General features: G+C 34.7%; 1 protein-coding gene and 1 long non-coding RNA gene across 2 annotated transcripts in view; one reads left to right on the top strand and one right to left on the bottom strand.

Annotated features, from left to right (window-relative positions):
• Positions 1-13,527, bottom strand: part of LOC117097096 — a 203,099-nt gene extending 189,572 nt beyond the window's left edge. The window contains exon 1 of the long non-coding RNA XR_004442814.1: positions 13,494-13,527. This is a non-coding gene — a long non-coding RNA (uncharacterized LOC117097096). The remainder of the gene's footprint in view (positions 1-13,493) is intronic.
• A 226-nt stretch (positions 13,528-13,753) lies between these two features.
• Positions 13,754-27,285, top strand: UFM1 (ubiquitin fold modifier 1). The gene is made up of 6 exons (XM_033234629.1): positions 13,754-13,903; positions 13,981-14,037; positions 18,185-18,242; positions 22,051-22,090; positions 23,256-23,288; positions 25,004-27,285. Coding segments are annotated over exons 1-6 (258 nt in total). The 5' UTR covers positions 13,754-13,901; the 3' UTR covers positions 25,072-27,285.
• Positions 27,286-27,539: the final 254 nt, after the last annotated feature.

The raw sequence follows: 27,539 nt of genomic DNA, 5'->3' as shown, positions 1-27,539 counted from the left end.
TCTAAAATTATAAAAATAATCATCACCCAAACCTTAACAGATTATGATGCTGAAAATCAAAACAAAACAAAACAAAACAACAACTGCACTCTTTCCAAATTTTCAGATTTCTCATTATCTAGCATTTGTATAAATTCCTCTGGAATTAAAGCTTAAACTATATGCATGAGTTAAATGGCATTATGTTAGAAGTATGTAGACTTACATATGAATTCCTTTCATGAAGAAATACATACTCTCTTAAGCAGGTTTCCCTACAGTTATCTAATGTTTTCCCATTTTATTCTAAGTGGAGGCCTATCTTAATCTCTGCATTGTTATTGATGTGTGTAGAACATTCACATTCAATGTAAGTATCAACACATTTGGGCTTAAAACTACCACGTTATTATTGGCTTTCCATGTATCCTTTCTTTTTTTGTTCTTTTTCTGCCTCCTTTAGGAAAGATTGAATTTTTTACATTACATTTTTTTCTCCATTTTTTATTAGCTATTATTCTTTATGTTTTAGTGACTGCTATAGAGGTTATATCTCTTTAACTTATCACAAGGTAATTTCAAATATTGTATCATTCACTCACATTGAAAGAGCTGTACAACCTTATAATCCCATTTCTGATCTGCTGTCTTCTGTCCTACTGATGTCCGTTTCAACACCTATTATAAACACCACACATTTTTATTACTTTTTTATCTTTACACAGTAAATTACCTTTTAAGTGTTTTTAAAAATTAGACAAACCTATCTTCTATATTTAGTCATGCAGCCACTATGTTTGGCACTTTTTATTCATATGTGTAGAGGCATATTTCATTCTAGTATTTGATATTAATAATCCCCTTTAATATTTCTTGTAATGCAGTACTACAGGCCATAATTTTCCCAGCTGCTTCTGAAAAAATCTTTATTTTATGTTTATTTTTGAAAGACAAATTTTTCTTGGTGTAGAATTCTAGATACTTTTTTCTTCTAGTACATTAACGTTGCCACTCAATTATTTATTATTATTATTATTTTGAGACGGAGTCTCACTCTGTCGCCCAGGCTGGAGTGCAGTGGCACAATCTCCGCTCACTGCAAACTCTGCCTCCTGGGTTCACGCCATTCTCTTGCTTCAGCCTCCCGAGTAGCAGGGACTACAGGTGCCTGGAACCATGCCGATTAATTTTTTATATTTTTAGTAGAGACGGGGTTTCACCGTGTTAGCCAGGATAGTCTTGATCTCCTGACCTCGTGATCCCCGCCTCGGCCTCCCAAAGTGCTGGGATTACAGGAGTGAGCCACCGCATCTGGCCCTCAATTATTTTTTGACCAGCAAGCTTTCCGACAAGAAGTTGACTGTTTCATTCTTCTTGTTATTTTGTAGATACTATCTGCTGTTTTTTGTTTTTGTTTTTGTTTTTTAGTATGACTACCTTTAAGATTTTTCTTCATTAGTGGTTTTGAGCAATTTTTATGTATCTGAAGGTTTTTTAATTATTTCTTTTACTTGGGTGGTTGAATTTCTTGGATTTCTGGAGTTCTAATTTTTATCAAATTAGGAAGTTTTTCAGTCATTATTTCTTCAAATGTGTTTCTGATATTCCCCTACTTATTATATATGTATGTATGTATATGTGTGTATATATCTATGAATATTTTCCAATAGGTCATTGATGTTCTGTCATTTTGGGGGGTACTTCATTCTGGATACTACTGCTAAATATTCTACAATGTGTAATCAATTAATCACAACCAATAAGATTTTTTAGATATTGTTTTCATCTAGACATTTCACTTGGGTCTTAAATATTCCATTTCTCTTATCATCATGTTCATGTTTTCTTCCATCTTGTACTTAGGAACATATTTTCAGCAGCTTTTTAAGATCATCGTCTGACATTTCTATTGTCTCTGTCATTTTGTTCTGTTTTTATTGACTGATTTTTCACCTATTTCTTGAATGCCTAATGTGTTTTTACTGGATGCTGAACATTTTGGGTGCTGAACTTTATTTAATGCCTTGAGATACTGCTGGATGCTGTCATGACATTTCAAGTTAAGTAACTTGGCATCAGTTTGTTCCTTTTGAACTTTGCTCTATAGACACTAGCCTATAGTTAATTTAAAACTGCTAAGGCCTAATCCTTCAGAAGATTCAACCTGATGGCCTGTGTATGTGGTCTTTCCACTTGGTGGCTGGGAACACACATTATTTCCAGCTGTCTGTGACTGCTGGCCATTGCTTAGGCTTACTGCTGTCTAGTTCCCACCTCCCAGCCTTGAGGAATTTCCTCTCAGGCACATGCAGATCAGTACCCACTGAAAGACCTTATGCAGATCTTACAGACTCCGTCTTCAGAGCTCATTGAGACTGCTGGGCTGTGCTCAGGTTCCTCTCCACATGCTATGGCCTATAAGCCATAAGCTGTAGCAATTATAGAACTCACAGGTTTTTCTTCTCTCAGTTTTTCCTGTGTCCCAATATCTAAAAGTCTTTGCTTCATATATTTTATCTAGTTTTATAGTTGTTCAATTCTGGGGAGTAGATCTGGTTCCTGTTATGCATTATGCTCAGAAATAAAAGTTCTAGTTTACTAATTACCTTTCCAACTCACTTTAAGTGTTTCTTTTTGTCATTTAAAGTTTTAATTTAATCGCAATGCTTTTTATTTTCAGAATTTATACTTTTTCAGAATGCATTGCTCTTTTATTTAGAGTTAGAATGATTTTTGTTTGGTCCAACTTTTCAAATTCTTTGCTAACTAGGTTTGCTTGGTACTATTGACTTTCGCTCATGGTAGCTTGCTTCCTTACAATTTTGATTGTGTCCTGAATTAATAATCATTTTTCGAAACCAGATTTGTTTTTACCACTTAGGAGTCCTGTGGTCTAGAAGAGAATTCTGGACCATGTAAGTAATGTAAATTTTTAAAATTCAAGTTCCGTTTCTTTGGTTGCTGAGTTTGATGACTCTCTTTTAGGTCTTTGGTGATTCTTGGTTGTATATATTAGGATTTTTTTCTTTTTTTGGCTGTTTGTGTGTGTTTTATCTATTTACCATCGCCTTTCTCCAGTGATTTGCAGGTTGCAATGGCATGTAACAGATTAGGCGCACCTAGAACAGGTCTTCTGGATATGGAGTGTCTACGTTATTGCTTGGTATTCCTAGTCCTTAAGTCAATGACCTCTAGTTTATCCTAGCAGCCCATATTCAGTTCTCCTTAGGAAGAGGGAGTTGTTACTACCTGATGCTCCTTTAGTAGTTCTCCCATTCCTGACTCTATCACTTACCCCGGTACTCCACTCCACTTATGTTTATTGCACGCCCCAGCCTGGGAATACCTTTAAAGTATCTCCTTTCACAACACTATTTCAATGGGCACATTTTGAACCATGGATTCTGTCAAGACTTTGATCCTTTCTCCCATTCAGAGACTTTTCAAGATTTTAATTGTACTTTGAGGACAGCACTGCTTGTTTTCCAGGATGGTGTTTATGTGTCTGTATGTTTAAACACATAAACATATTAAAAAGTTATATAATAATGTGCAAAGGTTGCAAAATATATATGTAATATATGTGTATGCATGTGCATAAATATATAGATATATAAATATATGTAATATATGTATAAACATATATATTTACATATATTTTTATATAAATATATGTATATTTACACATATATTTCTTTATATATATGAATAGGTATAAGTATACATATAAATATATATTTACAAATATTTATATATTTATATATATAATTTGTTATTTAATAGGTATGTTGGAAAATAAAGCTTTGAGCATATACTCAATCCAAGATATATATATTTTTTTCTTTGACACAGAGTCTTGCTTTGTTGCCCAGGTTAGAGTGCAGTTGCACGATCTCAGCTCACTGCAACCTCTGCCTTCCAGGTTCAAGCAATGCTCCTGCCTCACCCTCCCAAGTAGCTATGATTACAGGTGCATGCCACCATGCCTGGCTAATTTTTGTATTTTTTTTTTAGTAGAGATGCGGTTTCACCATGTTGGCCAGGCTGGTCCCAAAATCCTGACCTCAAGTGATCATCCTCCTCAACCTCCCAAAGTGCTGGGATTCCAGGCATGAGCCACTGCACCCAGCCACAATCCAAGATCTTGATACAGTCTTCCAACAATAATTTTCTACCAAAAGATATTCAAACGACTCTGGTGACTTGGGCAGTTAGACTTTCTTAAGTGGGAAAGGTGTCCTAGTATTTATAAATTTTAATTATGCTTCTAACCTGGAGCAGGATAGGTTATTGGTTGTTTTTAAGTTTTTTCCTTTTTTCCCCTGTAATTTCCCTCCTTCTTAGGAAGTTAAATAAGAAACTCTGTTCTTTTGCCCTAGGAGTGGTTTATACTACAGGACTGAAAACAGAATCTGCCAGAAACAATGAATCAACATTCTCTGTGAAAGTCTAAATCCATTCTAGGATCAGGCTAGCAATTTTAGAGAAGTGAGAAAAAGAGGCCAGTATCTTTCAAGTCAGAAAGGAGAGAGATGTAACAGAGACTAGCCTAAGGCTGGGAATGGGAGAAGAAATGTGTGGGTTCTGTGCTTTCGGAAAGAAAATCCCATCTTAGAAAGCACAGTACCTTTGCAGCAGAGTGGACAGATGCCCATGTTTCCAGTTGGCACAAGTCTTGACCAACTAAGAGCAGAGGACCAACTTAATTTCTTAACCAACTAAGAGAGAGTGAGAGGAGTAAGCTAAGCACTCATCCTACTGATTCTTTTTATGTATCTTGGCTTAGCTGTACAACATGCAGATGTAGTAGATTATGTTTATCACTGCAGTCCCACCAGCTCTGTCATCAAAGAAACTATCTTAAGTAGGGTGTAAGGCATTGACTGTTAAACTGGGGTCCAGTGGAACTGCTATGTAGTCATTGCTCATGCTTTTATTGCCTCCATCAGTATTTTAAGAGGGAATTTAGAGAGGCTGCATTAGAAACTGCAAGCATTGTACAATCTTAACCCAGAAATCCATTTTTTAAATCTTACCATATCATCACTTACATTATTCCTTTACTAAAAAAAATAAGTTTACTCATTTAGCAAATAGTGTCCCCATTATTGCACCCTGAGGATTTTAATGTATAGTGCTGACACTGATGACACAGAGGAGCTAATGTTATTGAAAGAAGCGTTTTATTAATTACATTTCCCAAGACAAGGGGCATGCTGTGCACATGGCAAACACCAGGTTTGAGACAGGAGGCAGAAGCAGAGGCAGAAGCTAGTCTAGGGGAAAGCTTAGGCAAGAGCCTATATTGGACTGTCTACAGGAAGGCAAGTGGGGGGCAGGGCAGACAGTTTAGGGCTGGCTAGTTTGAGTAACTCTGGTGTGCTCTGGGCTAGAATGGGGACTCCAGTTGCTTGGTGCCAGGATTGATTTAGAACAGAGAAAATGTGTTGCTTTGGTGTATGAGATTAGATAAGGATGTGGTTGGGGATATAGACTCCTGGAGATTGGGTGGTTTGTATATGAAAGACATTCTCCCAGCGGAGCCCTTTGCTATCTCAGAATTGGCCAGCCCTGGGAGAAGAAGCCTTTCCAAGGCCAGCAAACTTTTTAAGATACCCAAACATCACAGAACATAGAAAATAAAAAATATGATTAAGATAAGTAGAAATAGAAAAGTGTATTTATTAACTCTCAAGACATAACTTGGTGATTAAGAAACATTCCAAAAAGATGGAAAACAGCAGTAAGCTTAGATAATTATAATAATTAGCATTTAAGTTAATACTTTTTTCTCTAACATTATTGGGTTATCAACAACTATTTACTATGCTTCCCATAAGAAAATGTTTTAATATACTAAGAACAGTTTGAATTTTATGCTATGATAAAGATATACTAAATATAAATTAAATCTTTGACTTAATATTAACACTAGAGAAAAGTAAAATGGAAAGCTAGCATGATTATACTCATGAGCATTCCAGTTGAAGAGACCTGGAAATGAGCAGGAGAAACATTAAATTATGCAAATATTTCTTAGAAAAGCATATATTTCTTATAATATTTATAGAAGTTGGTGTTTATAAACACCAAACTTTAAAAGGCCCAAAGATAATAAATAAAATAATTGTTAAATAAAAGGCCAGGATATACTAAATCTCTCAGGAGATAATGATACTTTTCAATGGCAGTAAAAGTGAAACTTCATTAGTAAAGAATATTTAGTAACTGCAAAATAAGTAGCTCATATAAGAACCAACATTTTATTCTCCTATAAATGAAGTAGATTATATTCCCACTTATTGTTTAAGGAAGAAGAGGAAAAAAATTCCACCTCTCTGTTAATACTCTGATAGCTTTGGGAAGAAATTCTTACCAATTCCAAGTTTGAGACCTGTTCGCTTATCACTGCAAGTTCACCTTTAAACAACTAAGGAAAAAAATCAAAACCTTGTGTAGGACAGAATCTATTTCAGCATTTCAAAAATCAAGACAAAAATGGCTGTGAACGCAGAAAAAAGAGGAAGAATTTAAAGGAATTGCTAGAGATTTTGGACAGAATTAACCAAACTGAGGCGAACAGAGCTGTTAAAAAGGTACCCAGAATTGCAGGGACTGTGGTCACAGCAGACAGTTGATTCCCTTTGTAAGATTTCCAAGTTGTTATTGGAAACATTTAAATTCTGTACCAATTAATAATTTTAGGATGATCTAGAGTAGATCGTGTTAATATCTAAAAATAGTTCTTTCAAGCCTAACCTTTCTATCAATTCTCTTTCATGATATACCTCTTAAGCCATGGGTAAGGTTATCACATAATTATTTAGATCTTCAAAGTCTCTACTTTCTGAATTATAACTGTAAAGCCTACTAAACAATATAAATATTCATGTGGTTCCTTCGGCTAACGGAATTGCAACAAAAGTATTATCCCCAAATCACATCATTTACACCAAAGAATATAAACTGAAATGACTGCAGAGGACCAACAGAAAACAAAAAAGTATGACTAGGACAAAAGCTGCTGAACCATTTGTATCTCTACCAAACATAACATTCACCTGGTTGCACTACACAGCCCAACCCAAAAACTCCCAGGACCACTGGCCATCAGCTCACAACCTCCGCTTTGCAAGCCACCACCACCATAGAAGCTACAAGGAAGGCTGATGTCAATAAGCAATCCTTCATCTCCAAGACATATAGAATCTGAGAGAGTCAATAATGAGATTTCTAATTTAGGGTCTCTGATTCAGAAAGTCACATGTCACATAAAGTAATAGTGAAGGAACATGTGAGGATATTCACATATTTTTATTTGATTGGCTTCTTTATTTAACCATATTTGATAAGAATCTTTAATTAGCCTTTTCAAACCTCTGCTTTCACCAGTAGCAGTGAACTGAGTGAGTTGTATTATCCTTTGAATAGATAAGCCTTAAAACAAGAACAATGCAAGAATCGAAAAATATAATCTACTGCATTAAGAGCATTTAAGACTGCAGTTAATGAAATGTAAAAACATTACTGCAATTGGAAAGCATCACCAATCTACAGCAGTTTTAAGCTAACATTAATTCATTCAATAAATACTATTTTAGCACTTGCTATATGCCAGATACTTGTTCCGAGTGCTGCAAAATCAAAATTGAATAAGAATTCATTGAGCAGCACACTGAATGAGTTTATAAATTCAACTATCTGTATTGTAAAAAATACCAGTAAAAATAAGCTCATATGCAATCAAATTAGGTAAGTTTTGTAAAGAATCATCAGCAACTATGTTTCTTCATTATTATCTCACAAACCATATGCAAAACCTTAGGCCTACAAAACATAATCTCCTTTTGTTCATTTTCTGATTTTTCAAAGAAATAACAGTACCCATTCTGAATCCTTTGCATGTTTTATTGTAGGAAAAAAAGTAAGTTAGTGAATGTAATAGCACTTCAAATGGAAGAAAATCCTATATAAATTTCTTACATCCCTTAGAGACAACCAACAGCCATGTTATCATGGATGTTTCTACTGTGGTTAGTCAAGATGAAGAAATATAAAAAATGTTTTGTATATCTAAGAACAGAAGTATCAAGTTGAAAATAATATAATAGTTAAATGGTAATCTAGAATATATCCCAATTCATAACGTGGCAAGTTATGATGCAATTTTTAAATAATTAATTGTCATATTGGCTTTAATACATTCTAAGTGCCTCAAAGAACAATGACTACTGATGACCTTGTTAACTCTTAGGGAAAAACATAAAAAATTAAACACTGTAGGGATCTAGATGCCTCTTCAAAAACAAAATAATAAAAAAGTTATAGGGAAAATGAGTATTGCATAATTCCATTAGGGAAACTAAAAAAAAAGTAAAATATTACTTCGATACAAATCTTATACAAGAATTCACAAAATAGACTACAGAAAAGTAAAATAAGAAGCTAAGAAGATATTTTTATTCACTTTAAATTACATGTTTTACCCTGATGTGACTACTAAGTTCATTCAGTTCACAAAAAATTTAAGGGAAAATTTTTCAGTAAGTGCAGAAATGATGTTTTTTAGTCAGTAAGCATTTTATATTATCATTTGGAGGCAACGTGCTTCAGTTTGAAGTGTATTTTCCACTCCTCTATTTTTTAACTCTATATTTATATCAATTATGTCACCATTCTTTTCATCTTATTTTATAAGCATAATTTGTTTTTAAAATAAACTGGGTTCTTTTCTAAATAATAACATGTTTATTCACATTTGCATTTTTTTGTTTTTTTAATTATTTTAATTGCCACTTTTATTTTCTTATGTCAGTGTAATTCTATATCTTAAACATCTTTAATCATTATTTGACTTTATTAAGAAGAGAACTTTAAAAGAGAGAAAGTTTCACTATGTGGATTTATATGCCATTTACTTCCGTAGCGGACAATTCAATGTCTGCTACAAAATGTTTTACTTATAAAATAACTCTTCCATAGGTAGATGGGAAAACAAATCCATAAATTAAGGCTCTAAGAACTTTAGACAGAAATGAGAACTTCCACTACCATCCTCATCCCCAAAGTAGCACATGGCCTCAATGCACAAGTTGCCATTCTTCAGAGGATTAACTACAGGACACTTCTGAAGTGAGAACTATTTTTGCCAAAGTTTTGCCAAAATTTTGCCAAAGTTCACTTACAAATCACAAATGTTTTATTCTTCCTATACCAGTGAAAAATATAGCAAGAAACTAATGGGAAAAAACCTGACTGCATATAGTTTTAAATTATACCTTAAGAAAGCATAGGAATATCCCTGAGCCCATCTCAATAAAGATAGACTAACTTCCCTGTGGTAGTTTTATTCATAATTGCCTAAACTTGGAAGCAGCAAAGATGTCCCTGAGTGGGTAAATGGGTCAATAAACTGTGGTTCATCTAGACAATTGACTATTATTCAGCACTGAAAATAAATAAGTGATCAAGCCATGAAAAAACATGCAGGAGCCTAAATGCATATTACTGAGTGAAAGACGCCAATCTGAAAAGACTATATACTGTATGATTCTACAACATTCTGGAAAAGGCATAACTACAGTGACAGTAAAACGATCAGTGGTAGTCAGGGGCTAAGCAGGAGGGAGGGTGAATAGGTGGAGCACAGAATTTTTAGGGTAGTAGACTACTCTGTATGATACTATAATGGTAGATACATGTCAATGTATATTTGTCTAAACCCATAGAATGTACACCACCAAGAGTTAACCCTAATGTGAACTATGAGCTCTGGGGGATAACGATGTGTCAATGTGGGCTCATCATCTGTACCACTTTGCTGGAGGATGTTGAAAATGTGAGAGGCTATGAATATAAAGGGGTAGGGAGTATCTTTATCTGCTCAATTTTGCTGTGAACCTAAAACTGCTCTAAAAAATAAAGTCTATTAAATAAAAATACTCTTGGCTGGAGAAAGGAGAAGAAAATGATAGACATTGTAAGGTCTCCCCGAAAGATGGCCTTATTCCTTCATCCCTAGGCAAACAACCTCTAGGGAATTTCAGAATCAGAGAAAAGATGCCCAGCTCTTGCTCTCATTGAAACCCATGAAGACAACAAGGTTCCCGCCATTCTAGGGAGAAAAGCATGTTATCTTTAGTCAAAGATGTCTGAGCCCTTCTGGGTTCCCTGTAGCCACAGGGTGAAACAAGAGGGCACTTTTCTTAAACCCCTTAGAGACAACCAACAGTCCTAAAGTCGTCTTGCCAGCACACAAAAAGGAGTGATATCACCAGACAAAAATGAGATGTCACATGTCTCAGATGTTTGGAGTGGATACAGATATCACTGAGAATATGGACAGATGATGACAAAGGACCAGATGTCACAGTCCTCTGAAGCCTGTGTTCTACATAAAACTGCAAGAAGAGTCATGTGGGGAGAAACTATGAATGGATCCAAAAATCTCTACTTGAATAAGAAAACTTTGAGTTAATAGAGTAAAAATAGAGTATTGATATTTACCTCATTCAGCTGGTGGAAGGATAAAAATGTATAAATGTGGGAAAAAAACTCGTGGTTAAAATGGATTTGTCAGAGGCTACTTTAGTTTTTCTAAAAGTAATGTTTCCATTAAATGAAGAATTCACACAATATTTAGAGCGAAAATTTAATTATACTAGACTGTTAAATTCCTGTTTTTCACAGTTCAAAAATGCCATTTTGTAATAAAGGTTATTTTACAAATTCTGTGGTTAAAATATTCCAACTTTTGTGATTAAGCCTCAAATTTAGAAACATAGTCAATGAGCTTCATAGAAAAGTCATTTCTTTTTCTCATTGAATTTTAGGAAATATTTTGAAAAAATATATAACTGTAACAATCAAATGTAGCACATTTAGAGCTATAGACCTCTGTAAGGGCTTGCCTGGACTTGCTAAACTCCAATCTCACCTGTATTTCATTGTTCTTTTTGACTCAAAGGGATGTAAACATTCTCTAACCTTCTAGTCCTTACCTTGAAAAATAACACAGCATTTACATATTCCCAGGTACTTCTGTAACCAAGTCAACTCTCTCCTCTTTGCATAAGGCTTCTTGTCACTAAATTATAACTTACAGCCAAGGCATCAGAGTTTAAAGTCTATATTTTGTCATTTGATTTGTACAAAGTGATCAATACTAGCAAAAAAATATACCTTGGTGAATTTTGAGTCATTATTATTATCATTGCCCCAATGATATCAATGCCTTTTAGTGGATTTTGAGGGGAGAAAAGGCAATAGAAAAAAAATGAACAAATTAAACTACTATTAAAATATCTGTCAAGTATTAATTGATCAGTCTATAATTTGTTCCCTGTAATATAAAGTATTTGGAATAGAATATCTTAAGATTTATTCAGGTGCAGATGTTTCCAGATTACATAATTTGACTATCAGATGGTTTTAGTCATAATCATAAATACAATCAAATTAGGGTGAAAATGAAAGACAATTGTTTTATGGCATCTGGATAAATATAAAAAATAAAGCTGGCTATAAAAATAACTAGTCAGAAGAATTTCTATGACTATGGAAGCAAATCGTTTTAGTCCTTATGTAAATTTAATTTCCTTCTGGCTTTCTTCTAATAATGGAAAATCTATATGCATTTGCAAATAGAATATTGGTATGCTTCATTGACATTTAATGAGTTCTAATATGGTCACACTGTGCACTTCTACAATCATTTCTGCCTCTACATGATACTAATTGGATCTTTTCCAAAACACATTAGGCCATTTATGCTGTTTGTTGTCTTAAAATGTTCCATTGCCAATTATCTCCAAAAATTTGCTCCAGAGTTTGCTTCTGATTACAGTCATTAAAGGTACTTTAACATTTTAACTTTTCAGTAAAAGAGAAGGTCCTTGTTTTGCTAGAAAATTTTCCAGTTGCAGATCCCTTCACAAAGTTAAAAAAAATATGGAGTATAAATCAATCCATTTATAATTTCTTTCTTGTCCTAAGCAAAAGAAAACTCAGGAAGCTCTAGAAATCATGTTGTGACTCTGAGGAGACAAACAAATGAGAAGCAGAGTTGGGGGACTGAGGTGAAAAAGAATTCTAAACATTTAGAAACAGCTGCTTTTTAATATCTCAAGAGATGTTATTTTGATATATTATACAAATGTATTTTCTGAAGCAGCAGAATCTGAGTACTAAAGTCACACTGCCTGGGACTGAATTCTGTTTTCACCACTTTTTCTGTATACAATAAAAGTTCTCTGATTAAAGTACATTTTTCTCTTTAGAATTTTGCCATGTTTTGATACATGAGCAGAAACCAAACTATAAATAGCAGGATGCAAATTTTGTTTCAAAATATATAATATGTAGCCTTATAAATATAGACTGTAAATATGTACACTAATCTCTTTCATTATTTTTGGTTAGCTGACAACAGGTAGACACAATCATAGTTTTCTCCTTATTACTCGTCTCACAAGTTTTAGTCATGCCCACTAATTGAAGTTTCAGCTATTAAGGCTGTAACTGCTGATCCCTGTATCTGTCAATCAATATTTGTCTTCATCTACAAATATGGTAACACCAGCATTTTAAAAAGTGAGGATGGCTGTCATGGGAACGTTGGAGTCTTACTCTCCTACAGTCAGAACCAGAACTCTCTCCACTGGGAAATGTCACCATAGAAGATTAGTTGGCTGCAAAATTACAGCAAAGATGAATTTGGTCTCCATTATCCCCACTACAGTTCCTTCCTGGTTCCTCTCTTAAATATCTCTTCTTAAGAATGTGACACATATTCTAAAGATCAACTAGATTGCCCCATTATTTTAACGCCTACCTGCTTCCTCCTTTGTCTATTCATACCCATATTTTAAAAGGGCATTTTAGTCATTGTGAGACAGAGGCATATTTTCCAAACACAGAGGTTTAGATTTGTAATAACATTTAGAGGACAATTTTCTTCCGTCATCACTATACAGGATGTTAGATCCTAGAGAGTTGACACTTACCTGCCTTACTCATCTTGGATTCCCCAGAGTTTAGCTTAGTGCCGGGCAAACAGAAAGGGTTCAAAGTTGGTTGTTAAACTGAATAAATGTGGTCAGTGATTAGCAACGTAGCGCACTGATTTAATTCTATTAGACCACATAACAAATTACTGAAATCTCCTGTTCATAGATGGGTCTTCCCAACTAGACGCCACGTTCCTCAAACGTAGAAACCTCATTTTTTCTCACCAACCCCAGCGGGAGTCTTGGCATAGAGAATTCGCTCTTGATAGCTCTCTTACTTATTGAAATTAAATAGTTACAAATAAGTATCGGAAAGTAAAGCGTCAAGGAGAAACTATGAGAAATGTAAAGGCTATAACAGGACTGGTTTGCTGGAAAGACGGAAGAAAACTAATGATAAAGCAGTGTTACAATTCCTGATTCTGGAGCACCAATTAAGCTTTTCTGCGCTCAGGTTGCCTTAGCAACTTTGGAGCGCGTCCGCCCCAGCCCCACCTCCAGCCTCACCCCAAGTCCATCTCCCTCTTCTTCCGACTACCCCAAACCCTTACTTCCGCCCCAACCTGCCAGCTGGGACCTAGGGTCCTACACTCTATGCCCACGCTTATCCTGCCTGACTAAAAAAATGGTATCAAATTATCAAAGTTAGAAAGATGTTTTATAAATATAATCCATACTTTTTTCTCAGATATATAAACGCAAAAGCATAAGACATTTGTAATTTAAAAGCGCTACCTAGCATGAGCCCTTAGGGCCAATTTTCAGGCAGTGCGTTGGATAGCAACAATTTCGGAGGTCCCCAGCTTGCAGAGGGAGACGTGGAAGTGAGTGGAGCCGGGCGGTCCCGAGCACACTAGCGGAAGTCGTGCTACCCCGGGGAGTTAACGTCTGTTCTAGATTCATCCCGGCGCTACCATGTAAGTGTTTGCTTACCGACTGCCTTAATCCCTGGTCCCGCTGCGCGACCCTGACTCTCTCCCGCTCCTTTCCTTAGGTCGAAGGTTTCCTTTAAGATCACGCTGACGTCGGACCCACGGCTGCCGTACAAAGTGTGAGTAGCTCGGCCGAGATGGGCCTTTTGGGGCCGGACAAGACGGGGCTGGGTTGAGGGTGATCCGAGCCTTTCCAACAACTACCCCATGCAGTCTTCATCTCTTCAGTTTCTCTACCTTACTGGCTCGCGCCCTTCCAGGAGTCTCTCCCACCGGAGCCTGCGAGGAGAGGTCCGTACTTGCTCGCTAAGTAGCAGCTTGGCAGCTTGGCCCCAGCACGAGGGTGTGGGTGTGTTTCTGATTAGTGACCTCCCCTCGGAATTCATTTGGTGGGCAGGTGGAGGGAGAGGACGGGTGGACCAGGTTCTGGTAATTTGCTGGGATTCTTAAACAGCCCCCATCTCCTGGATATTAGAAAAACGTTTCACCGCTTTAGCCAGCTGTTTGAGGAAGTTGAGGAAGATAGTCCATCCTGATAGTCAAGACTTTGAAATTACTTGAACATTTGTTATTCCTCGGCTTCTGAGTTTTGTTGTGTATGAGTAACTCAGCATTCGGGCATCACAAAGTAATGAGACTCGGCTCACACCTTTCCTATGTTGGGATTTAATAGAGTATTTAGTGGGAATGGGAAATGCAGAAGAGGAGAATAGTTTATCCATGTGGGGCCTTTACTTATCCTTCGCAGTTGAATGATAGATTTTAAGTAAACACTCTTGAGGTTATTGCAGTTGGAAGTAGCATGAAATGTAGCAAAGAACAGGATTACAATAGGATTTTTTGCATAATTAATTAGTACCGTGGCCTACCTAGCTGTTCAGTTGTTTACCAATCCATGATCCATACAACCTCTCAGCCTTTTGATCTCTTGTTCTTTTCATCTCCAAAATATCCTTTTTACGCTTTATCTAAGGTGTTCATGGTTGCAGCCTAGAAGTGAAGAGTCCAATAATTGCTCCATCTCTAAGATGTCGTTTACAGGCACTCTTAAGGATAAATACATTCTCTCCTACCTGATTTACTGTAATTTCTCTTCTACAACGTTTCATTTAATCCATCGATCACAGTGGTTTTTAATCTATAGCTATCCCCACTTCTATTCCTTACCTTATTCCTTGTATAGTTAAGAGTCCATTGGTCCATCTTTAAATCATTCTCATGCAAACGCCCTCAACTCTGGTGGCCCTGTCTCTCCTCCTAGCATATTTTGGTTAGTGAAACACCAGTTCTGAAACCAGCTATTTGTATTATCTGTACATAACTGACTGCCCCTGGCGAAAATAACAGACTGGAGGGTTTTACGTTAAGTTCATGACTACAATTAATAGTACCTAGTACTTTACTACATTCTTCAAGTTTGCTCATTTTCCTGCTTATTCTCGGAAAGGATTGTTTAAAAATTTCAAACTTTCCGCAGCTGCTCTCTCCCTTGCTCTCATGCCATCAAAGGGAAATTCTATCATCTTTCCACCAATATAAACCCACCACTGCATTGATAGATCCGTTAATTTCCCGTCCTTTTAGAATGGAAAAAATGACTTCACTCCTATGAAAAACCACTTGAGCTCTGGTTCCTATCTCTTTCAGTCTTGCCAAGGTTAAAGTAGATGGAGTCCAGTGCCCTCTCTGTCCTCATTATTGCTTTTTTCCTCTATACTGGATTATTCTCATCAATATGCAAATGTCCTCTAGAAAGAGAAAGTGAGAAGGAAGGAAGAAGAGGATAGAGTAGGACGGTAACATTAAGAGCCTGGAACATTGTACCAGTTCAGTTAATGTGTGGTGACTGAATGAATTTAGTAGGTACAACTGTTGTTTAGTATGTATGTGTGTGCGTAGTTGTGTGTGTATGTAAGGATGTGTGTGTGTAAAATTCACATAACGTGTCAATGTGTGTACAAGGATATCTGTGCTGTATTTTCAAAGTAAATGGTAACTAGTACTTGGGTACTTGACAAGCTTGCCTTTTTAATCTTTCCTTCCTTTATACTTGTTCTTTTCTGTGCTTAGTATGCCGTCTCATGACCACAACATATTTTATAATAATAAAAATTTCACCTCTATGAATTTTTTTTTTTTTTTTTTTTTTGAGAGAAAGTCTCGCTCTGTTGCCCAGGTTGGAGTGCAGTGGCGCGATCTTGGTTCACTGCAACGTCCACGTTCCGGGTTCCTCTCCTTCCTCAGCCTCCCGAGTAGCTGGGACCACAGGCGCATACCACCATGCCCGGCTAATTTTTTGCGTTTTTAGTAGAGACGGGGTGTCACCGTCTTATCCACGGTGGTTTCTATCTCCTGACCTTGTGACCCTCCCACCTCGGCCTCCCAAAGTGCTGGGATTACAGGCGTGAGCCACCACTTCTGGCCGAAGATTCTTCTAATTGTCCACAGAGTTAATCTGGCCCTTTCGTTACCTGTGGACTTAGTCTTTATAATGATTCTTACCAATTAATGTTATTATTTTGTTTATATGAGATATTTATTTTTAAAAAAGATGCCAGTAGTGTACTTTTAAAATTCTCATTAATGTAAATTTATTCAAAACACTGGGATAATTTAAGTACCTATTTTGTGAAATGACTGGCAAATACAACTTTAGATAAGATCTGTGCATTCACTGTAACTCTCATTTTCTCTAATTTTCTGCCAATTAGAACTTGCACTAAAAGATGTTTTCATTTTTTATTTTTATTGGCTTGTCTGTGGACACTCACCAACTTACTATACAGATAGAAACTTATTTTAATGAGCATCAATATGACATTTAGGTATATTTTAAGGACATTTCCAAGTCTCCAATTTAAAAGTTAATTGAACTCCGAGGGTTTGGAAGTTCTCCGATTGATGCAGAGTTTTAGGAAAATGAATCTCAGCTTCTTAACTACATATATACTGCAAAAATACTTTGTAACATACTGTTGCCTAGTTTGTAAACTATGACATTGCCAATTCATTAGTTTTTAAACAAATGGCTATCCTTTACATGTTTTTATTTTTTGCACCCCCAAAAAACATTCGTAAAGAAAGGGTAAAAATGATACTCATTTTCATCCTTTAGTAGTATTTTGGAGTTGTGGAATGAGGGCAGCCAAGAAATCTATTCACATTTCTGTTACTGAAAACTGGTACCATATGCTGTTCCTGATACAACAATTCTTGTAGTCAGAGATCTGTAGACTGAGTGAGGAGCCTGGGCATATTACATGAGAATAATGGTAGCTGGTATTAAGACACTTAAGAATAATACAATAATATGGTGGTGACAAATAGAGATGGTTTCAGTGAGAAATGTTAGCTTGTCAGTCTCCTCTGCTTTGAAAGATTGTTTTCTGTTTTCACTCATTGTAATTTATGTTACCTTAGAAATCTTATTTTTTAAAAGAAATTTTAAAAACCTCTTACTGTGTCTTTAAGTGTTTTCTTAAGGTATAAAGTAAATTTCTGTTTTGAATCTTTTTGTTGGAAAATTAATACAGATTGACCCTGGAACTAAGTCATTAAGAAAAAAAAAATCTATTTATTCATGATCTTTAAAATACTTGCCATTTTACGAGTCAGTTAACAAAATCACTCATCACTCTCCAAGATATTATTTCACATTTTTACTTAGCCCATTTTAAATGATAGTGGGAAAATCACTTCATGATTGGCATTTTGCCATAATACACTTCATGCATTTTCATTAATTTGGTCTACTAATTTTGAACATGATTATTAAGAGTGCACAGAAGGTTCATCGAAAGCTTTATGATCCAGTTATGCTTCCCAAGTAGCTTCCCAAGTAGCTTTCTACTTACAATGAAAATTATAACATTAATGGGTCAAGTGCATAGGTATTTAGATGGGAGGTAAAGTGGACTGAAGACCAAGGAGAGCTTCACCTTTTTGAAATCCATCTCTAGAAACAAACAGCAGTTCATGTGCTAGACTTACGTGTATCAAAGTGTTAGAAATATGTGAATCTACACCTGTAGAGGTTAATTCTCAAGTGGAGCTCGGGCACCTTGCCAGCCCTAAGGCTAGTTGCTGTTTGGGTTGTGATTATTATTGTTTTGAGTTAAAGAATGTAGTATGCAATCAAAATCACTAACTTTGAAACTGCAAAGTCAGCTTTGTCCAGATCGGCTACAGTAGCGGAAATAAGGAACAAAGGGGCTTTTTTAGAAAATGCTGACTTTAAAAGAAACTGTTTTAAAATTCTTCTTGCAGACTCAGTGTTCCTGAAAGTACACCTTTCACAGCAGTCTTAAAGTTTGCAGCAGAAGAAGTAAGTACAGAAGTTGGAACAGCCTTTATGGAATGCAATTTGGCAGTATGCTTCAAACGTCTTTAAGATTTGCATGCACTTTGAACCCATCATTTCCATGTGGCTTCATTACTAGGTTTATGTTATCAAAAAGTTGTAAGTAGGATGATGGTTAAGACTTACTTTCAGATATAAGAAGCATGAGTTAAACAAATTGACATATCTGATTAATGCAACCATTGAAAATTATAAGAATTTATGAGACTTTTTATGAAAATTAAAAAGGTACTGATTTTTAAATGTGTTTTTAAAATGCAACATTATATCACATATTCTATATACTGATATTTTACTAGTCTTGATTCCAAAATTACAATTTCATAAAATCTTTATCATAGTTTTCAGATTTTCTATATGAGCATGTGAACTGTCAGTAAAATCTGTTGTTTTGAAAAGTTTCTAGTTTTTAAAAACGTGTTTGAGTTTTCTGTTTTATAAGAAATAATTTTTTTCATCCAAAATTATTAGAAATATCTGTAATGCAACTTTTTGGGCATGACACTTGGAAAAGTAGCTTAATCTGGTAGAAATGACACCCAAATGTGACTTGGGAGACTTAGGGTTCCTGTTATAGGGTTCCTGTTATAGGTGTATCATTAGTTAGCTGTATGACATGATGCAAATCCCTCTTTTTTATTCTGCAAAATGGAAGTAGTTAATACCTGTCTTTCCTCTCTGATCAAGTGATTTTGAGTAAAAACATTATTTACTGAAATTTTCTGTTGAGTTAAAAGTACTAAATAGGTACGTTGTAACCCAAATCAAAACGTTTTGGTTCAGAATCTTTTGAAAAGTTTATAGTCACAGAAAAATAATTTTCTTAACTACATTAATAAAAAAATAGCTTAACACAGAATCCTGCCCTGTACTTCACTGATTTATGAGAAGTCAGCCAATCCAATCAGTGCTCAAAGCTCCTTGTATTGTCAGGAATCACTAACATCATTTGTCTCTCATTCAGAATTAAACTGCCAACTAGTAGCATTTGTTTTGTGTCAGTGTTGATATATTCTTCATGCAGAAAGAAAAAGTAAAATGAGATGTGACACAAATCTGAATATAGCATTGTCATTATTGTTTACTGCACAGATTACTTGCAAGAAATATTCCTAGTCTGGTGCATAACAGAATCCACAAATTCCACATTTAAGAAGTAGATCTGTACAAGCTCTAATTAATATTTATTATATTTTGTAGTTACTTTATTGTATGTCCTTTATAATGCAAAGGCATTTTTGTGAACCTGGTTTTCTAATAAAAGTAGAAGAAAATCTTAACATACAGTAGTGAATAACTAAGAAACACCACACAACTATATATATTGATTAAGGTAGTTTATAAGTAAAGCTTACAGTAGAGTAAGCTATAGAAAAGAAAATATTCAGAAAATCATAAGAGAAAGTATATGTACTATTCATGAAGTGGAAGTGGATCACTATTATGAATCATAGGTGTTACATATTTAGAAAGGATGTGACTTTCAGATTGTTGTAAGAGGGACTTTCATGAGATGGCATTGTAGAATCATTCAGTGAGAAAAAAGTTGACTCAAGATAGCAAGAGTCTGGATTTAAATTCCTGGTAAAATTGCCTTAGTAGTGATAATAAAATTTCCCAGCACATGACTGGGGTACGTAATGAATTGTTGAAACCTGCAAAGAGCCCTAAATTATAAGAATTATGAGATCTCTGAGGAGGAAAATAAATGAAAACAGAAGACCACAAAATAATACTTTGCATTCAGTAGAAAACCTGTCAGTACAGTAGGACAGAAAGGAATAGATTCTGCATTTTACATCACTAGTGATGCTTCCTCATAGTTTAACCATTTATTCCACATTCTGCCTAAAGGAAAAACTGTGTCAGCAATTGATTTTGGTTTTTAAAATCATAGGTTGCTGCTACATGGATGTGACTAAGAAAATACATAGCTTATATAAAATGGGCATGATGTAAAAGACTAAATTAGTAGGATAACTAAAAGCTTTGTGGGACTCTAGCTTTAGAAATCTGAGAGGCCTATAGTTAATTTGAGCGTTTGATCAAATTCTTATTGAGATTACAGCCTGTGCAAAATATTTGTGATGCACTTTTAAGTTTACTTAAGTACACTTTGAAATTCTTTAAAAATTTTAAAATCTTTAAAAGGACACAAGTGTACCACATTGAGATTAAAATGTGCTGATTAATTTGCACATAATACTAAAACAAATAATTGTTCTCAGGTATGTTTAAGGCCTTATTTTAAAAGTTGATTCTTCAATTTCTAATTTAAAATAAGCTTTTAGTTTTTCTCAACTGTGTGTATGTAATGATTATAAATGCCTAAAGTAGTGTCTCCCAGACAACTAGAACCACACACAAAGTAGTACCACCAAAAAAGAAAAAAAAAGGGTTGGGGGGGATCATGAAGAACAGGAATTATTGGTCAAAAAATATGAGAAACAGTTCATTTCTGTTAGGAGTATATTAAAGTCTTTTGAGAAGACCACTAGTTAAACGTGTTTTCCAAACTTGATCACAAAACTGTAATATCTATAAAGTTAGTCCATAGCACAGACATGCTTAATAAGTATTTGTTGGATAAATGCGTAAACTATGAAGACATAAACACACTTTCACAACTGCTGGTCTCTTTAAGAGATAGAATCTACCTTTTAGCTACCAATAAATTCCATACCACATGTCATAGATTTTAGAAACACATCTTTTTAAACATCTCTGAAGTAGATCAGGGGAGGCTTGCTATCACTGTTGGCCAAATGGCATTCTCATAATTGTCTAGGTAACGTCATCTACACTTAATTATGATTTGCTAATGACATAATTGGACTATTGCAATCCTTGAGCTTTAAATCAGCAAATCATTAAAGAAGAATGTAAGGAATACAAGCCTTGGTTGTTACCTGAAAATGTTATGTAGGCACCTGCCATTAAACACAGAGAGCATCTGTTCAGATCTTGCAATTTCTATGCAGAAATTTTAGGAATAATCTCATCAGTTTATTTTGTGTATGCTTTTTGCTAGTCAAGATAATTATAAATGACAAAAGTGGTGGATAAGTCCTAAAGAGTAAACATTGATCTGGGCATAAATTGACAGTGGTTTTTCATTTTTGTAATGCAAAAAATAAGGTATACTTTTATAATTAATGGTGTCCTAAATACAATTGAAAGCATTGTTTATAGTACAGGGGTTTTTTTTACAGATGAAGCATATGATATAGTCCAGTTGACCCTTGAATAACATGGGAGTTAGGGGTTCCAACCCTGTGTGCAGTTGAAAATCTGCATAAAACTGTTTTATTGATCAAAAACTTTACTAATAGCCTACTGTTGACCGGAAGCCTTACTGATAACACAAACAGGTGGTAAATATGTATTTTGTTATGTGTATTTTATATTGTATTCTTATAAGAAAGTTAAAGAAAAGAAAATATTAAGAAAACCATAAGAGAAAGTATATTTACTATTCATTAATTGGAAGTGGACCATGGTAAAGGTCTTAATCCTTGTCTCATGTTGAGTATACTAAGGAGAAGGAAGAGGAAGCATTGGTCTTGCTGTCTTAGGAGTAGCGGAGGCAGAAGAAAATCTGCATATGTCATTCAAGGGTCAGCTGTACTTTCCTTGATGGTTTCACTTATTCTAAAAGATTAATCCCACTTTAGAATTATAGAATTGGTATTTGTACCCCATTCTTGCTAATTATCTTATAGTTTTATGTGTGTGTGTATATATATATATATTTTTTTTTCCTTCTATTTAGTTTAAAGTTCCTGCTGCAACAAGTGCAATTATTACCAATGGTAAGAATTCACTGTAAAATTATGTATTACCTCAAATTTATAGAAATGATGTAAAAAGAACCAAATTAATTAAAATGAAATACAGAAAGCCCCAAGTATATGTATATCAACATAAATGATATACTTAGTGGTAAACACTAAGTCAGGGTTATGGTTCATAATTAGCTCCTTTCATTTCTTTGTGCTTTTGGTATAGTATAGCACTTTATAATATCTTTTGTCCTTACCAGTTCATGCCAGATTATAACTGAAAATAACTTTATTTAGCAAGTTTTTTTTTTTTTTTAAGTAAAGTTGTTTGGTAAATGCTTTAGAATATAGAAGGTTAAGCAGGAATGTACCTTTGCTATACCTTTCCTGATAGAAAATTGTATCTTGTAGGCTTGCAATAATGAGAATTTTTTTCAGTTTTAGGTATATAATTTAAAATCTTAATATCTTGGAAAACTGATAGTCGATGATGATGCAATTAGTCTCGTGAGAAAATAGTGAAATAAGATGAGAAGTAAAGATTGCAGGGAGGGCTTAACTGTGTTTCAAGTATACAGTGTAGTATTGATGAGTGCTGATGAGTTGCCCAAGTGCAATTTGGATAGACTAACAGGAGATGGGTTTAATGTGCATGATATAACTTAGATAAGATAGAATTTCTCACTCTAAAACATTCTGCATTCTGTCACATTTCAGTGTTTCTCTGTTGGAAAAAAGCTGGCTTACTACCTGGAAAGTTTTAGGTCATAACTTAGTAACGTGTTGAACTAAATGACTTTGCGAGCTCTCCCAGCCTTAAGATGTTATGACCCAGAGCAATATGAATATGGTTCATGGCATACCTAAGGTGCTTTTTAGTTTTTTGGAAGAAATGACAAACATTATTTGTAATTCTATGTGGCAAAATAAATTAATAACTTGTATTCCATAGAACTTACCAAGATCATTGCATTGACAGATACTTTTGACTAACCCAGCAATGTGTATGAATGCAGAATAATAGATTTTAACAAATAATTTAACCTGAAGATTGTCACTCGTGTTCTTAGATTTAAATTATTTGATTTGTGTCTATATACACAGCTGCACTATTTTGGCAAATCTCTTTTCTTGCTAGTATTAAACCATTTTAGCTTTAGAAATAATGTATGTGATTTTACAACTTATTTTCTAGACGGAATAGGAATAAATCCTGCACAGACTGCTGGTGAGTATCTATTTGAAAACTCATAGAGCGATGGGTGAGGTTATATATGTCAATTGACACTGAATATTTAAGCTATTCTAATTATACTTGACAGTATTTTAACATAATGGAGCTGTTTTTTTAGGGATTATATACCAGTCTTTACCTGTGTGTCTGAGTAATAAATTGTTTCATTGTGTATATCGATTGTAGATGTTTTTGGCTATAAGTAACAGAAAACCTAATAGTGGGCTTAAGCATTAAGAGTATTTATTATATATAGCAAAAAGTCTGTAGATAAGATTGCTTTCTCATTGGAGTAAGGATTTTTTGACCTACCTCTTAAGGTAGTTGTCAGATAGTGAATGTAAAGTGCTTAATAGCTTGGATTATTTATAGAAAGCATTCATTAAGTGCTATTATTATTATTTTTAATATAGTCATTTACATTTCAAAGGGCTGAGTCTACACTCAGGTTTTCAGACTGTTAAATTTATACAGGTGATATATTGGTGTCCTAACCAGGAGGCGGGGTAAAAGTAGTCTCATACTTTATAAAAAAGTAGTCTAAAACTTTTAAAAGAATAGTTTTATATATATATATATATTTTTTTTTTTTTTTTTTGAGACGGAGTCTCGCTCTGTCGCCCAGGCTGGAGTGCAGTGGCCGGATCTCAGCTCACTGCAAGCTCCGCCTCCCGGGTTTACGCCATTCTCCTGCCTCAGCCTCCCAAGTAGCTGGGACTACAGGCGCCAGCCACCTCGCCGGCTAGCTTTTTTTGTATTTTTTAGTAGAGACAGGGTTTCACCGTGTTAGCCAGGATGGTCTCGAACTCCTGACCTCGTGATCCGCCCGTCTCGGCCTCCCAAAGTGCTGGGATTACAGGCTTGAGCCACCCCGCCCGGCCAATAGTTTTATATTTTTTAAATGTAGTCTCTTAGGCTTGTGATCTAAAGTTTTAAAATTAGGCATGCTTTAATGTAACCTCATTCTAGAGCGGTAGTTATTTTTAAATTATATTCTAAAGTATTTCTTTATTGTAACAAAATTATGTTGTTTTCATAGGCCTTGCGGTTGAAATTCAGCCATAGAGAATATGAAGAGTGATTTAAAATTGCAAATTTTTGTTACTTCATTAGTTTTTAATATATAATTTTATTAAAAAGGTTTATTGAAAATCGTGAGGCACTTTATTGTATGGATGCCATTAATCTGAATAGAGAAAGGTTTCTTTTTTTCTTATTCAAGAAACTTTCGGTATTTTACAGTAGTTTGAATTACTGCTAACTCTAACATACTGCTTGTTATGTTATCTTTAAAAATTGAATGTGCATATCATTGATATGAAGAAAATCTCAGCAGGCAGTTGACCCCAAATATGTCAGGGTATCTAAATTTTTGTCACTTGTAGTAATTTACATTTTTTTTCCTGTCCTTAGATATATTATTGTGTATTGAAGGAAGCATTCATAATTAAATTATTCACATTGTTACTTGCTGAAAGTATTTGTCAGCATTTTCATGCCTGGCGTTATTTTAAATTTTAAGCTTGTGTTGGATTGTGAAGATACGAGAATAGGAGCAAGACTTAAAAAGCATGGCATTGGGATCTCATGATGCTTGAGCTTTTGTACCTGTTTTACTGTTTACTAAATTATTTATTATATTTAATAATTGTCAGAATATTAAGATAACTTGATTTTTAGATACCTAACTTTATCTTTTGTTTGTATAGGAAATGTTTTTCTAAAACATGGTTCAGAACTGCGGATTATTCCTAGAGATCGCGTTGGAAGTTGTTAATATCTGCTACTTGGAACATAAGATGACCTTTCAGAATAAATATTGATATTTTTTGTTGTTGTAAAATTGAAATCAGGCATTTAACATACTATGAAAACACCAAGAGTTAATGAATAATGCAAGGGGACTCATCTGTCCCTTTTTGCTGTCCATACTCTTCCTATGAAGAGGGAATGCGTATGAATTAAGGCTCCTACGGTCACAGAAGATCATGGTCTTTGATGCTACCTCACAACACAAACAGGTAGTTCGTTGGGGGCAAATGAATTAGCCAACTGTTAACTGGAAGCTTTTGATAATTTTTTTTTTAGAACAATTTGGAACATTAAAATTTACTGACTCGTATATATTCATTTGAGTTAAAAATGTAAAAAGAATTATGGACCCTGGATGGCAATTTGCTTGATAGCATCTGATTTGCAGACACATAATTTGATTTTTAATTAAATATATAGGTTATGATGAAGTGAATAGACATGTCAATGAACAGTTGACTATATTAAAGTTTTATCATTTCCTTTAAGATTCCAACCTCAGTTATATAAATTGCAGTTTAATGTCAACCAAAAAATTAAAATTTTAATGTTAACCCTTATGTGTGTAAATTGATGTCCCATACCAGCTTTTAATGGTGGACTTACAGAATCCAGTACTTTTAATGGTGGGAATTTACAATACAGTAGAAGCATCCTTTGCTGAGTTATACATTCCTTTATCAATCTCTTTTGATACAACATTTAAAACAAGCAGCTTCAAGAAACCATTGGTGTTTTGAGGATAATATTTCTAAATAGCATTCAGGAAGAGAGTATTATTACACAGATCTGAAGATCAAAAAACAGCTCAAGGAAACGCAGATCGGAAGTGCTGATGAGTTATATTTATTGAAAACTCAACTTTTAAGGAAGTGCTAAGATCAGTCACCCACGTGAATAAGAAACCAGGAAAGGAAAGATGGGGAAGCCCAGATCACCAGACTTCTGTGAAGGAGGAAAGCAACAGAGGAAAACAGTGAAAGGGAACAGAAAGGGGTAGCAAAGTGTTACAGAAAAGCCAACTGGATAGACAAAACTGCAGAAGGTGTATGTTGGGGAGAACTGAAACAGAAAACAAAATACTTGAGATAGTCTTAAGCAGAAGAAGGCAATTAGAGAAAACAAAGTATCTACTGGACTTGTCAACATACAGACTTCAAGATACCTGTTATGAGAATCCAAAGAATGATGTGTAAGGGAAGATTTTATTTGCCCTTCTAGAAGAAATCAGTATCTATGCAAATCTTGAAAGATGAAATCAAAGCTCATAATGATTCAGAGTCAGTGCTTGACCTTCTGTATTCTGAATGGTGAACTCTGAAAGCAGGGATTGTGTCTGTCTGGCTCTTTTTAGAGCTGGAAATGTAGTGGCTTTCATTAAATACTTGCTGTAAAGTCTTTCTATGACCAATTATTAGCTTAGCATGTTTCAGTATCTTCTCTGTCATAGGCCCTAAGTTCATTAGGGGAAAAAAAAAAAAGAAAATTCAACAGAATCCGCATTTGAAGTGTGCCGTTGGTACTTGTTTATGAAATTACCAGATATTCATAAATGTGACAGATGAACAAGAGGATTATGAATTATCAAAGGAAAAATATTTGCTGAGGTGAAAAAATCTGATGTTTGAGGAAGTTTTTATTTTATTTTTTTTATTTTCTTTTTGAGGTGGACTCTCTGTCGCCAGGCTTCTCTTGCCTCAGCCTACTGAGTAGCTGGAACTACAGGCATGCGCCACCACGCCCAGCTAATTTTTGTATTTTTAGCAGAGACAGGGAGGAAGTTTTTATTTTTATAAACAAAATCTGATGTTCAGAGGCCCCGTTTTTTACAATAAATGTTGAGTGTCAGTTAAGCAGGAATTTGTGAACACCCATTTGCTGACTTTTTGCTTTAATTTAGATTTTTCTCCACTCTGTTTCTAGCATAACAATTTGCCTGCTGTGTTACAAAAATAAATTTATATTGTCCTGTGCCATAAAGTGATATATTTAATATTTTTATTCTTTGGTTTTGAACATTGTAAGTTCCTAAAAACATTTTATTAACTAGACATTTTGTTATTAAATAAATGTGATCTGTCATTTCTTTGTGCAGAATGATTTGAAGTATTGTATTTAGTTTACATGCATTATTGGTTCATTATTAATATCTAATGGAAATACATATTGTTATATTGTACATGGTATTGTCTATTATTATCAGAGCTCTTAATCGGCACACCTGTAGAGTCAGTATATAATACATGTAGTAAAGAAAAGAAGGGCAAAGATGATTAATGACCATAAGTCACAGAAATTAGTTTATAGTCATCTGCCACAGACACAGTAGTGATGTTTCATCTAACAACAGACCACATATATGACCTGGTCCCATATTACTGTATTTTTACTGTGCCTTATCTATGTTTAGATACACAAGTACTTATCATTTTA

The sequence above is a fragment of the Trachypithecus francoisi genome, unplaced genomic scaffold (assembly GCF_009764315.1).
Source record: "Trachypithecus francoisi isolate TF-2019V2 unplaced genomic scaffold, Tfra_2.0 Contig01461, whole genome shotgun sequence".
NCBI lineage: Eukaryota > Metazoa > Chordata > Mammalia > Primates > Cercopithecidae > Trachypithecus > Trachypithecus francoisi.
This window is presented reverse-complemented; position numbering and strand designations above follow the sequence as displayed.